This window comes from Lutjanus erythropterus, chromosome 12, assembly GCF_056507025.1.
Source record: "Lutjanus erythropterus isolate fLutEry1 chromosome 12, fLutEry1.hap2, whole genome shotgun sequence".
Lineage (NCBI taxonomy): Eukaryota > Metazoa > Chordata > Actinopteri > Lutjaniformes > Lutjanidae > Lutjanus > Lutjanus erythropterus.
The window spans coordinates 11,761,054-11,775,329 of record NC_139328.1 but is presented as its reverse complement, the minus strand read 5'-3'; the positions used below and the strand labels follow the sequence as shown (position 1 = coordinate 11,775,329).

Here is a 14,276-nt window from a genome sequence, read left to right as displayed (position 1 = left end):
TCTGCTACTGATAATGCATTGAACATTGACGATTAAAAAGTAACTAACACTCTTGAGTAGTTTTCGAGAAAAATACTTTGCAACTTTACGCAAATAGTTTTACTTGTAGTTGAGTGATGTTTCAGTAACGCAACAGTACTCGCACTTGAGTACAGATTTTCTTCACACCACTGGCTAGTAGTATTTAAGTAACATTATATAAACAGCTGAGATGGCAAGGCCATAAGAGTATTAATAAGTGTCAGTATTGATAAGCAGTGTCAGTATCGATAATGAACCCATCCGTACCGGACAGTGGTTGAACAATTTTACCAGTGATGTAGGACACTAAGCTTGAAGAGGCGCCTACCTGGGATTGTATGTTGGCCCCAACCTGCCCCCCTTGGTACGAGTCCCCATTGAGGGACTGCACACTCATGAACAAGTCTCCGGAGTTTGACATGTTAAAAGAGCCAGCAGAACCTGAGAATACACAGAGGCAGAGAGGAAGAAGAAAGAGAGCAAGGAGAGTAGGACAAAGAGGAGAGAAGAGAGGAAGAGAGGAAAAGGACAAGGAGTTAAAATGATCATGCATAAGCAAAAGTGCACTGAGTGGGTTAGTTTGGGAGGGAAGCTGGCATCATGAAAAAGGCTTTTTCTACAAACCGGCATGCTACAGATGCAGAACGTGCACATTAAAATATCACTGCAGCCTAATTTAAAAGGAAAAATCAGCCAACAAGAACCATGAGACAGATAATCATCATAAAACGGTTTAAGTCCAGTTTAACGTCCGTGCTGCTAGTGTTTCATTAAGGAAGTAATAATTGATCTGCAGGAAGACCCAAAGAATCGTCTTCGTCCTTTAATGGACCCCAGCTCCCCAGATGTAAAGAGACCATCACGTAACTTGATTTCAACACCCGGTCCTAATCCAATACAGTCGCGAAGTCTCTATATGACAAAAGACTCCGTGTGCCCTCTGAGCAGCTTAATGGCATGCACAAGGTCAACCGGACAAGAGACAGGAAAAATTAACGTCCACGAGACCAAGAGGTCAATAACAGGGACAGAGAGAGAGAGAGAAAGAGAAATGAGTGAGAGGGACAAATGGCAAAAGGAAGAGAAGAAATGTAACAAGAAAAGCAAGAAAGCCAGTCTGTATTACTGGGTTAGTTAAGGAGAGGAGGGGCCTCTGCACCAGAGACTGAATTCTGGAGTCGGAGTTCAGGTATGAGAGTGTTATTATGCATCTGTCTGTATCTGCTCTGGTAGAAAAAGAATAAAACAACCATAGAGCTGGTTTTTAATATATTTATGCGTTAGCTCACCTGCTGAGTTGGGAGTTGATGGTGAGTTCGCCTGGCTGCCGTGGGCAGACACGCTGGTCGCGTTGACCGCGGTCCTCGCTGCGTACATGTTGGCCTCTTCTTGGAACTTGCCGATGTTTTTCTTGTATCGGATTCTCTTGTTCCCAAACCAGTTTGATACCTGTCGACATAGCAACGACAAGACACAAGGGCTGAGTTATAACATGTTTAAATGACACAGATCCTTGGAAACAAACAAATCAAAGTCAAACACTGAATATTAACACTTAATAACTAAGCCTGGACACTCTGCACCAGTTAGCACACCTTCTTTTAGTGTCAGCCTTTGTGGCTGCTGTGACATAATTGATTTCATGATTATTATTGGTTTTTGGTATGTTTAACTCAAGTCTAACTCCTTCAAAATGTAAATAGTTTTGATTGTAGTATTGGAAAGCTGTGGCCTACATGTTGAGATGTCATTATTTGTATCTGTTCAACTAATAAAATTATTTGTCTCTGTATCTGTATTCAGATAGAAGATCTGAAGTGGACGTAGTTTACACAAGTGGTTTAAATCTGGCACGTTGTGTTTTCTACCTTATGTGATTGTGCTTACAAAGCATCAAAATGATTTAATATTGGCATATAATTAATAATCAAATATATTTCTGAAATAAATATATGAAATACATTACTTTTCATCTCTCTCTTTCTTTTTATTTTTTAACTTAACTAAGTTTTATGAAACATCTCAAGCCCACCACCACCTCCCTTTTAAATAGGGGATATTGAAAACTCAGAAACTCAAATAAATGTTGTATAAAGTGGAAGATTCTGTTTTGCATTTGGAAATAGAAACTCTATATTATATAAACATATATCTCGGTGAATTAAATCAGTAATTGATTAATATAGATGGAACCTTTTTAACTATGCCAAGATAATCATGAAGCTGCCTTTTTCCAATTAACAATGAGCAACTTTGGATTGAAGAAGTTTCTGTTTTCATTACATTTGTGCTTTCCCAAGTGACATATTCAGATTTGGGTGCATGGTGCTTCAACAACATTCATATTTACATGGTGATTCAAGTAGTTAAATTACTTTTTATTATTTGTATGTGCAGTTAATTAACTACTGAAGTGAGATATTTTCTTCCATGGTTTATGTATGACCTGTGAACAAGGTGGCACTTCTGGTAGTGACTTTTTTTTTATATTATTTTTTCATCGTATCACATGTACGTCGTTTTATAGTTTTATTAGCTTTAGTTAAACACACTAGATTTCTCCCTAAGGTATCTTTATTGATGATCGACTTCTTCAAGTGTGAAGTAATTAGTAGTTTGCAACATTATGCTTTCAAATCAGTTTCCCTCACACTGATTGTCATGGATCAGACTTATGGAGAAATATTACTAAAATATTTTTACAGTTCTGTTTTCCACTGACCTAATATACTGCATGCATGCACTGTAATATTACTGTAGTCTGTAGAATCAGTTATTCACAAAGCAGCTCCATAATATTCCTGTATTTGTGCTTCATATAACAATGATGAAATGAGATGTTTTTAGTCGACATCAGTTCATGTGAAGATCACTCTTCATATTTATGTTATACATGGTTTTACTTTATGTATCTTGTCAGCCCTTCTGATTTACCTGAGAGATTTTCCCAGATCTTGTTTTTATTTCATGAGAGAAATGGAGTTGACTAAGAGGAAAAATACTGGAAGGAATAATTTTCTTACAGAAAGTTTTAAAGGAAAGGGGCATGCATTTTGTAAAAGGTGCAAGGGCAAAAAAAAAAAAAAAAAAAGAAGAATGAATAAATCAATGAAAACTGCTGAATATTAGTGTATGCCAGAGATTAACGCAAGTTCATGCCAGAGGGGCAAATTATTTTGTATTCTTTCCTGAGAATTTAACATAAAATAAAAATAATGAATAATAATAAAAAATGTATTTTCATTTGTTAAAAGTCAGCAGAATGCAGGAAAGTCTCTGAAACTTTTTTAATTTTTGAGTTTCAAGGATGGCAACTATATCTGTATAACAGATTTGTTCCTCTCGGGTTAATTCCTCCTGTACAGATAAATGTTTTTTTTTTTTTAAATAATGTCAATCAAACTTAATGGCATTTAATCTAATTGTAAAGATGAACATCATCCCAAATATATAGTAAACTTAATGGACTTCAACTTAACTCAAACTTATAAAAATAATGATCTGTGATAGGTTGGAAATTATTCAAAGCAAAAATTTGTATAATTTACTGAAGCCTGATATCAACTCATTACACTCTATTTCCATCAGAGAATCAACTCGGTTTAATGGGCAGATTTGAAAGTCTGGACCCTTGACAAAAATACTGCATAAATGCACCAAAATTCAGTTTGCAGCCGATGTGCTCGTGATGCATGTACTAATGTTTGGTAGGAACTGATTATAAGTTAAGATGTACTTGAGACAGCGTTGATATTTAGTATACACCTGTCCATTGTTAATAATCTGTCCATCAGCTGATGTCATGGTACTGAGAGGCATGCTGGGCCAACACCAACCACGGCCGCAGCACTGCTGACCCTAAAGGTCACTGTTACCTATAATAATGTTAAGGTTGCAATTCTCGTCAAACCCAGCTAAAAGTAAATTGTTACTAACTGAAGCTTCAGTCAAAATAAGATCTCAAGTCTTGCAAAGCCTTGTTTTTTAGGTTCAGAGTGATTTTGATTATTGTTGACAAGTGATGAATCACAGTCTAAGTGGACAACTTTGTTTACTGTGGTTACCTGTGACACTGTGATGCTGCATTTCTTGGCCAGCTCTTCTTTGGCCTCCTCGCTGGGGTAGGGGTTACTGAGATGGGAGTAAAAGTACTCGTTTAGGATCTCTGTCGCCTGTTTGTTGAAGTTCCTCCTCTTTCGTCTGGACAGACAACAGAAAAGAGATGGACAGATTAGAAATTTATAAAAAATACTCAGTAAATAAATGAATGCATTCTTCACTTTAAAACATGAAAACCCATTAAAATGTATTTAGATTTTTTTTTGCCATGACTGAAGTGTAAATACACAATTTAATCTGTCTAACCAATGGCAATAAGCCTAATGTTTTAAAACTAAAGGACAGGTGTGTTAGATTCTGTTGCCCACACAGACACACACAGACCTGGCGTCGAGGAAGCGTGAGCGCAGGATCATGACGGCCTCGCAGGTGCTCTGTTTCAGCTGCATCTGGATGGAGCTGAACTTGCGGTGGATGATGCCGACCATGCGCTCGATCTCTTTGGGCGAGATGGGTCGTGTTCGAGACTGCTCCCTCAGCAGGTTCATCACATGGGTGGTGAACTCATTGCACGCCTGGATGCACAGACAGACAGGATTCATAAGAAGAATAACTATCACACTGGCTCGACAGCTTCGGACAGAACAAAAAAGAAAAGAGCAGGACAAAAAGGGTGAAATTGGATTCTGGAGAGGCTGCAGCCTCACTGGTGCACTCTTAGAAATAAAGGTCTAACTAGAACCACAAAGGGTTCTTCAGATTGTCCCTATAAGTGAACCTTTTTGGTTTTTGGTAGAACCTTTTCTTAAGGTTCCGACATAAAGGTAAGTAGAACCATCTGCGAAAGATTTCAGCTCCACCCAGAGCCCACCCAGGGGGTTCTACTGAGAACCTTTTTATTTTACAAAGGTTTATATGGAACCCACCCACAGGGTTTGACCAAGGACCTTTTTATATTACAAGGGTTTTTCCTAGAACCCATCCAGGGTCTTCTACTGAGAACCTTTTTATGTTGCAAGGATTTTATCTAGAACCCACACAAGGACCCCTTTTATATCACATATGTTAACTAGAACCCACCCAGCATCTTCTACCGAGAACTTTTTTATGTTACATGGGTTTTATCTAGAACCCACCCAGGGGGTTCTATCCAGACCCCTTTTAAATTTCAAAGATTTCCTGAGAACCCTTATACATTCCAAAGGTTCTAAACAGAACCCAACCAGTAGTTCTACAGAGAACCCTTTTATATTATGGTAAAAAGAACCCTTAACAAATCCTTGACGAAAGAGTTCTTAAAGGATTTCAACAATCCTTGTCCTTGTCTTCTTACAATGAAAAGGGTTCTTAATGGAACCTTTAGTCTTGCATAGAACCCTTTATGAACTTCAAAAAAGGGTTCTTTACATGCAAATGGTTCTGGGAAGAACCCTTAATCCTAATAGTGCAGGTCTGGGCCTGGTAGAAGCAGTGCAGCAGCAGCAGTGTTAGAGGTAATAAGAAGAGTCTGAATTAAAGCAGCAGACACAGTGCGATGTTCCACGCCAAACAAATGTGGCGGCGGCGGAGTCGTACAGTGGAGGCAGTGAGACTCGTGGTGCTCTGAATATTAAAAAGACTTCTCTTCAATGGAAGAGAAAATGTGACAAGTGAAGAGAAATCTAAAATGACAGCAGGCTTTCAGTCCCGTTAACGTTCAAGAGGTTTAAACTGTCTGCCTCTCTTTTCACTCCATCTTTCCGTCTACCTCGTTCTCCCTCTGTCTGAATCAGTCACTGGATATGACTGCATTCAGAGTCAAGGTGTCTGTTGCTTGTCAACACCAGGGTTACGTCAGTCAAAGTGATGCACCGAGCAGCCCGTTCTGCTTGCACACACACGCCAGACACTACTCACTCATATGCGCGCAAGGTGTACGTAGCGTGGTGACACAAAAATGCTCAGGTGTGTATTGACTGTGACAGTTAGCGATGACTAGCCTTCCTCGGAGAAGATGACAAACCCAGAACGCTTTGACTTTCCGAGGGAATGACAAGACGTTACAGTCTTTGGAAGAGAGCTGGTGTGTGACTGATATAATGGCTGCTTGCCTGCCGAAGATAACATCTCTGAAAGCTTGGCTTGTCATGAGTTGGCCTGTGAGAGCTGATTTCAAGAGCGTTATACTTAGTTAAAAAAAAAAACAATCCATCATTTACACCAGCATATTCCTATTTAGGCTCTCAAACTGAGCTTTTTCACCATGCATTGGACAAAGGGCGAGAAAAAAGCCAATGCAGAGCAGTAATGGTGCTCAAACATAATATTCCCTCTGACATTCTTAACTACAAGCAATTTAAAGTCTCCAGTTCACCTCAGTGGGGTCATATAAGGATAAACCTGAGGGATAATGTGTAAGACCTCCCTTAAAATCTAAAAAAATAAAAATTATTTCCAAATATATTTATCAACAGCTCGATCTTTATCAATTTTTCCTCTTTGAACCCTTCATAGTATCTAAGGGGAAAGCTATTTTTAATTGTAAAGAATAAAAGTTAAAGAGATAGTTCGTTTATTTGATGTGGGGTTGTATGAAGTTAGTGTATTACCTACAGTAGAGTACCAGCACGGAAGCTAAGCAATGTACTGCTGTGGACAAGGTCAGCAGAAAAACATATTCAGCCACCAAAAAAGGTCCACCAAAAAAATTCAATATCAGGTTGCAGTGTTCACTATATTTAGAATATTTTCACTGCTTTACTTTGCCGTCAGATGGCCTGTTCTGATGGGAAACCGCCCTTACATACGTCAAATATCTCTCTCTCCAAACCAACCACACAGCATAGGTGAAATCAGTTGTTTTACCACTTTGCTCTACAGCTACCTCGATCTGATTGTGTGTTTGTGTTATTGTGAGACTCAAGTGAATCCAATCTAACCTTTTAAAATTCAAAAGTCACACAACAACACAAACGAACTAACAGACTAAGGCAACGGTAGACCAGCAACTCCTGTGTTCTGCAAGGTAAAATGAAAAATGAAAATTTTCCTATGGAGTATGGTTGGTTTGAGGTGAGTGATATTTGGCTTAAATTCCATCAGAAAAGGCTGATGGCTCATTCTAAATATAGTGCACACTAAAACTGATAGCGATATTTTTAGGTGGATCTTTTTTTGAATGGCTACATACTTTTTGCAGCTGGGGATCCGTTCTGCTTCTTCAAACTGGGGCAAACCTACTGTATATACACTGACTCTCAATAAGTACCACATGCAACCCAACATCAAATGATGCAAACTACCTTTTATGTTATAGAAGAAAACCTGTGGAGGAGCCAGGCTGTAAAACAGTTACCAAACACAATGCATTTTTTTTTTTTTTGTTAAAAGTGTGTACAATGCCATGTGCATCCACTTGCAGTAATACTGTTTCTATGTAAAGTGTTAAATGTGAAATGAATGCTCTTCCAAAATAAAAAAAACAATTTCAACAAGAAAAGGATAAAGTCTCAATCCCTTTTTATTTTTGTTGTATCTGTTAATTGAATTTTTATTATCCTCATAGAGAAAATTATCCTTTTGCTCGCTACTCGCTGCAGGGAGAGGTCAGAGGTCAGCTATTTAACACTTCCTCTGGAAGTGGTGTAAATAAATGACTCAAAAAGGGTTTTTTAAACAGGGCCTGGCTCGTAAACACATTAGAGAGGAGGTTTCCCTGTTACGGGGGGTTAAATGAAGGCTTAGGGGGTGAAAAACATTTAACATCTACACTCACTGTGTAGCACATGTCAATCCTCCTTTTGTATTTACTGATAAAATACTTGAGGATGTGAAAATCTTTTAGAAGAAGAGGAACTGAGCTAGATAACTGAGAATAATAATGGCTGGTGGTAATATTCCTCCTCCCCACCTGTTCATATTTCTCCAGCTCTGTGTGGTAAATTTGTCGGATCTGAGTCAGCTTGGCCCGGTAGTCGGAGTGTTCTGCTGAGTTGTCGGCGCCGACACCGCCGGTGGCCGCTGCTGCGGCCGCTGCTGCTGCCGACCCGCCACCTTTCTCCGGCCCGGCCACGCCCTCCGCCAGCAGCATGTTATCCAGTCGCATCAGCTGAGGATCTGGAGGCTCCTCCTCCTGGGCGCCACGAATACTGAGCACTGTGGAGGACAGGAGAAGAAGAAGACATGAAAGCAGCCATACAAAACAGTCCTATTTGTGCATAGATGTTCAAAATTACAGCAAGAATTTTACTACGGCTGAAAGAGACTCTTAAGTATTTCTCTCTGAACTCACTGAAATATGGCGGTCGTTTTAATAGTTCAAGTCTGAGCCATAAAAACCCGCAGCCTCACAGTGGCTGGCAGCTACGCAGGACCATAAAACTATAATTTTATCGATTCTGGCTATCATTTCATGTAAAAAAAAAAAATTAACACAGCCTTCCACCAGAGTTCATCTTTCATTGCTCTCCTTATGCTCAGACTATGTTTAGTTTCTGGCTGATGGCTTTATTATCTTGTCAGATGCTATCTAAACAGAAAAACAAACATAGTTAGACACAGAATATTAATGCAAATACGCCTGGCTCAAATAAATCAGCGGAGGAAATCAAAGAATTTCGCACACTGAAAATATGATGACTACTTTCATTTTAAAAAAATATCGTAAAGTTAAAAGGTTCAATAATCATTTGATTTGTGACCATTAACTTTAATAATTTTCACACTGAGCAGTGATCAAACAACACTTTTCAACATCTCACAAACCAATAAATTACCATTTTAACACCACACCTTAAACACCAGCACAGTGTTCACTGTGCTGTAATCTTATTATAGCAGGACTCAGGATGCTTTTACAACTGACACTGAGGTCTGTTTACACACTTGTTTGGGGGGTCTGAACCTGCACGTATTCACACACCTACGGGCACTCAGCTCTCGACTGACGCACGGCTCCCATGGTGTGGAGAGTGAAGTGTAAACACAACAAAGACAGGCCCGCTGAGATGGACATGCACAAACAACATATACACAAAACATCAGCCTGACGTACACAGAAACAAATGCAGTCTTGCACACACACAGATATTGTGAGAACCTGCACAAAAACTATGATGCTGCTGCGTGTCAGCAAGAATTTGGTGATGTGATACACATCACAATACACAGGTTATATTTCAACATATTGCGATATATCGGGATACTGTAACCAAGGTGATATATTTCTTTTTTCAGTCTAATTTTAGGAGAACAGTCATACTATAAAGAACACACCACCACATGCTTAAAATCTGAGTTAGAAAAGTTTACTTTTTTAAGCAACCAGAACAGTGAAGATAGATGGCAGAACCGTTATCTAGTGGTTAAATAAAGTTCTTAATTTAGGGCAGGTGGAATATAAGGGGGTGTAGTTGCAATTTGTGTACCACAGATTCTCCAACATTTATTTGAGTGTCTTGGGTCCATTTTAGCCTCTATTTCTGGAGTCTGAAAAAACCTTCAATTTGAATTCCTTCCATGTATAATATTTTAACTATGCTCTAGAATATAAATCACACACAGGTGTTTCAGCATGAGTTTTCATCTAAAGATGAGCTGTACTGCCCTGCCTCTTTCTGCCACCAGAAGGCTCCCTCGGTAAAGCAGCAGCAGAGCGTCCTGCTTTTTCTCAGAGGTGCTGAAAACAGCCGACCAGGTGCAGCCCTCCATTCCATCCACTGTCTTCAAGGACAAAGACAAAGCTCGCGCCGCTGCCACAACATTTCTCACACGCACTTTAATCCAAGCATCTATCAAAAGGTTTCAGGGGAACGATCTAATACCACGTCCTGCACGTCTCCTTCATGATGACTGTGGACAGTCAGGGTAAATGACAGCCTGTGTGACAGAGCAGTAAAGCCGTATTGGAGCCCGCGGTCTCCGGTCACAGCGACGGCTCTTTTGTAATGACGATGTAAGGTTGAGTCGCCCTGTGACCTTTGCTGGTGAGCAAGGGGGGTCCAGATGGATTCCCGGGGCCCACATGGGGAGCTTGTCTACCCTGGTCCTCCTCTTTTCAACCACCCCCCCACACCACCCCCACAACCCCCATCTCAGTCCTCTTTCCTTCCCTCTCTTTTTCTCCCCCAGCAATAACATCATCCATTCCCATCAGCTCCAACACGTGAGCAAGCTCAGCTCAAGAGGCAAATGTCAATGGCTATCAGACGGCTGGAAAAGGTCAGGAGTTCAGATTGGGAGCAGACGCAAACATGTGTGTGGGCGTGTGTTTGCGCGCGTGTGCGTGCACATGTACCGGTAGATGGATCATATGTGGATATTTTTCATGTGAATCACACCAGCGGGAAATTATAACACTCGCCAATTTAATTCTGACAAAATAGTGGCACATCCCAACCAGAGGGGGAATCTAATGAGCCTAAGAGTGATTTATTCATTCCCTCCAAGTCCCCGAGTGCACAACTAAAAGCATGAAATGGATTAAATAAATACAATTAATAAGGAAAATCAAACAATTCACTGTGCTGTGGCGTAATTACCCTAACCACAGCCATCAGCTTTATTTATTTCTGTTCAGTAATAGCAATGAAATCGATTAGACCTCAATGCCAGTCAGAGTGGCTCGTTGTGAACTCTGCAGCCGCGGACTATACATTAACATAATCACCTGACAGAGGCAAGTGCCCTCTATTACAATACATCACATGCTCGCAACACCAAAAACCTTCTATACACTTTTTCTTTTTTTCTCTTATTTACTTTTTATGACGTTTTGTTTTAAAGGACACAGGTCAACAAAAGTGATACGAATGTGCCAACCACACAGAACATTTAAAAATGAAATAAAATAAAATGAACAACAAGCAGATGATCCATGTTTTAAACAAACAACAAAATCTACACAAATACCTACACATATGTATACCTATACATATTTTCACCTATGTACATGATCACACATACATGTGTAGATATTCAGCCCATAATGGTTCTGCTTTTGGGGAAAGAAGAATATTTTAAATTGGATACTTAATATAAGTGTCTTGCTGCTGTACAAAATCAGGCCTCATGGTTGACATATGGGTATGTCATTTTGACCAATTTTCAAAGATATCAATTTGAGTTCTTAGTTTAGAGGAGATATTTGTAATATATTTAACTGCACTAAATCATAAAATGACCACGACATGTCAATAGAGATTAAGGAAACATGTTAAGTTGGATTACTTCTCTGACAGCAACACTACAGCCAGCATGTTCTCCTCGTTTTTTGTTTGCCCGTTTCACATTTATTACTTACAATTAATGCAGAATGTTCAACAAATGAGTTAGTTTCTGTTAATGAGTCATAAGAAGGAGTAAATGTTTATAGCAGTTAAACTGAGCAACATGTTAAAGGAGTCAGTGCAGTGGGCTTTTGTTTTCAGGATACCAGGCTTAACTTTATATTGACCGACAGTTGATAGTTATACAGCTGATCGACTTACAGTGAAGGACTCGTCATCACTTATTATTGTCAATTACACTGTTGTGTTTGTCTTGCTTTTGTGTAGCTTCTGCCCCTGCTGTGTTCCTCCAACCTGCCTGAGCTTCAAGTCTACGACTCCAACTCATTATTCGGACTGCTGTACTCATTTTTGAATGCTGCAGTCATACAAATGTACATACTGCTCCTTTAATGTGATTCTCTCCATTGTGTTTTAGGATTGATATGAAACATATCACAATGCAGGGGTTATGATTCAAAGAACACACTATCATATGCATAAAATTTAGGTTTTACTTTTTTAGGCAATCAGAACAGTGAAGATAGACAGACACTGCTGACTAGTGGTCAGACGTTTAAACACAACACAAAAAGAACCACTGCCGCAAATGTTTGCACGTGTCACGATGTCAGAATATTGTGCTTTTGAGAATCGATACAGTATCACAAAATTTTATCGCAATACTTAAGTGTATCAATATTTTCTTACCACCCTATCGTGTATATATTGTAAATTACATCGGTCCACTCATTTATGGTTGGTATGTCTTTCTTGAGCCATTTTCTGGTCAAAGTCTTTTTGCACGCCACTAGCTGAACCCTCAAGTATCTCGCTTTGCACACTGAAGCTGTTTTAGATCTTATAGACACTTTCAAGTCTACTGTAGCAACAAAGGCATGGAGTCCATACTGCTCTGCCGCGATTCCCTTATTCCATGGACAGTCACAGATTAGTATCTATAAAAGGAAGATGGCCATCATCTAATCTTGATCATTACCGACAGACTTAATTGAACAATGAGAGGACGCAATTCCCCTCTCTGTCGCTTCCTCCCCCCCTCCTCCTTCCCTCCTTCCTCCTCTCTTCTTCTCTCCTCCCTCTTTGTGCACGCTCCTCTTGTATAATTCCTTCCCTGAGATGTGGGGCACTAAACCCAAAAAGGCAAGGCATAAAAAATGAATACGTATCATAAACAATTCTCGAGCCGCTTGCTGAATAATGAATGGAATTCTAAGAATAAGCCTTTGTTTTGGTTATTGACAAAATTAATTTCTGCTGTTTTACTTCCTTAAGAGCTGGCTCATGCCCATCGCCACACTGCCTGCTGTTTGCAGACAACAGGAGTGTAAATAAACATGACGATTAAGCCACCCACTCATACAGGGAGAAGCAAGGTGCACACACACACACACACACACACACACACACACACAGACACACACGCAAACATACACTTTGTGCTTTAATGTAAGCACTCACACAGGAAAAATACACAGCTATGCACATTGGCAGACTACCCTGAGCACCCAGCCTGGCGCCCTGCGAGTGCTTTTAAATGAAAACATGTTTAATTAATGATGTTGAAGTATTCTGTCACAATTAGGAAGATTTACGGTCAAACAAGGCAGCAGTGATGTCCCTGACAGCCATGATGAAAGTTTACCCTTCTTGCCTCTGACTGGCAGCTAGCAGCCAACGCTGGACTGGATCCATTTCCCATCAATACAGTAATGCAATACACTCCGCAGCAGCACTGTAGTGTATATGTGTGTGTGTGTGTGTGTGTGTGTGTGTCCTTCCTTGCCTAGCTCTTGTCCACATCACATGACCCCAGAGAGGGCCAGGCAGTGGCTGTGCTCTCTATTGATTGTGTGGGCACACGTCATCTAGGGTTTCAGCAGTTAATAAATCAGGCCTGCTCCTGACACAACCGTGTGTGTGTGTGTGTGAGAGAGAGTACATCCATGTGTGTGTGTGGGTGTGTGTGGGCCTGTCACAGACCAGTCAGCAGGAGTGAAAGCGACAGCCACATGATAATGTAACATCACCACCATTCATCCCTGCCACACAGCATTCTGAGACAAAACAACAACAACCTAGGAACCTGAAAAAAAGCAGCGTGATTTACAGCAGACATGACAAGTATCACTAATACAAATCCTCCCCTCCCCTCCGCTCCTTCAAGGAGTTCAGCATCCTGCTCTCATCTGCATTTGATACGAGCTCAATAAAGCAGTCTTCATAAGACGCAGCAGCACTGCTACATATTTCATACTGACCCACACACTACACTGCTAAGCAATGCTATTATCATAACTGAGAACGCTAAATGAATATTATGTTACATTACATCCAATTTACTGTATATGTGGTCATTTCTACTGAATTGAATCCGGGCTTTAATAAAGAAAGGACGATCGTTATGGAATTACTAATAATCATACCTCACAATAACATCTGTGCTATAAAAATGTCGCTGTAATCTAAATATTGTTCTATTTAAGGAGGTGCTGCACACTTAAATGTGTTTTTTGAGCTCTAAACAAAATTTGACATATCTTACCAAATTCACAAAAAGCGTCAGCTTTGGCTTTTGGAAACAGTGATCAACCATTTCACCATTTTCTGACATTTTATGAACCGAACAACTCAATGGATTAATCGGTTAATGAGGAAAATGATAAACAGATGAACTGATGAGGAAATAACTGTTAGTAATTAAGCATTTTTAAAAAGTAGCTTCTTAAAATGACCTTTACTGTTTTTGTAGTCTGCTTCATCTGTTGATTTTTGGAGTAGTCATAAAGTCATGGGAAACTTTCCCAAAATATTCTCATCAGATAATGGGACACTGTTAAAAGAGAGCTGCACCAACTTAGCATTGCACTCCTTTAACGTTATTAGACTCAAGATTCAAGATTCAATTATTTGTCACTCTACAACACAGGG

The 14,276-nt window shown here is 39.9% G+C and overlaps 1 protein-coding gene across 4 annotated transcripts in view; it reads right to left on the bottom strand.

Moving 5' to 3' along the window:
* Positions 1–14,276, bottom strand: part of pbx1a (pre-B-cell leukemia homeobox 1a) — a 68,504-nt gene that overhangs the window by 7,425 nt on the left and 46,803 nt on the right. For 2 of the 4 annotated variants that reach the window (XM_084732128.1, XM_084732129.1), the window contains exons 3-7: positions 7,970–8,214; positions 4,465–4,655; positions 4,086–4,221; positions 1,311–1,470; positions 350–462 (exon numbers count right to left, since the gene is read on the bottom strand). In XM_084732128.1, coding sequence (XP_084588254.1) covers positions 350–462; positions 1,311–1,470; positions 4,086–4,221; positions 4,465–4,655; positions 7,970–8,214 — 845 coding nt within the window. The remainder of the gene's footprint in view (positions 1–349; positions 463–1,310; positions 1,471–4,085; positions 4,222–4,464; positions 4,656–7,969; positions 8,215–14,276) is intronic. The other 2 variants (XR_014771641.1, XM_084732130.1) reach the window with 1 other exon arrangement.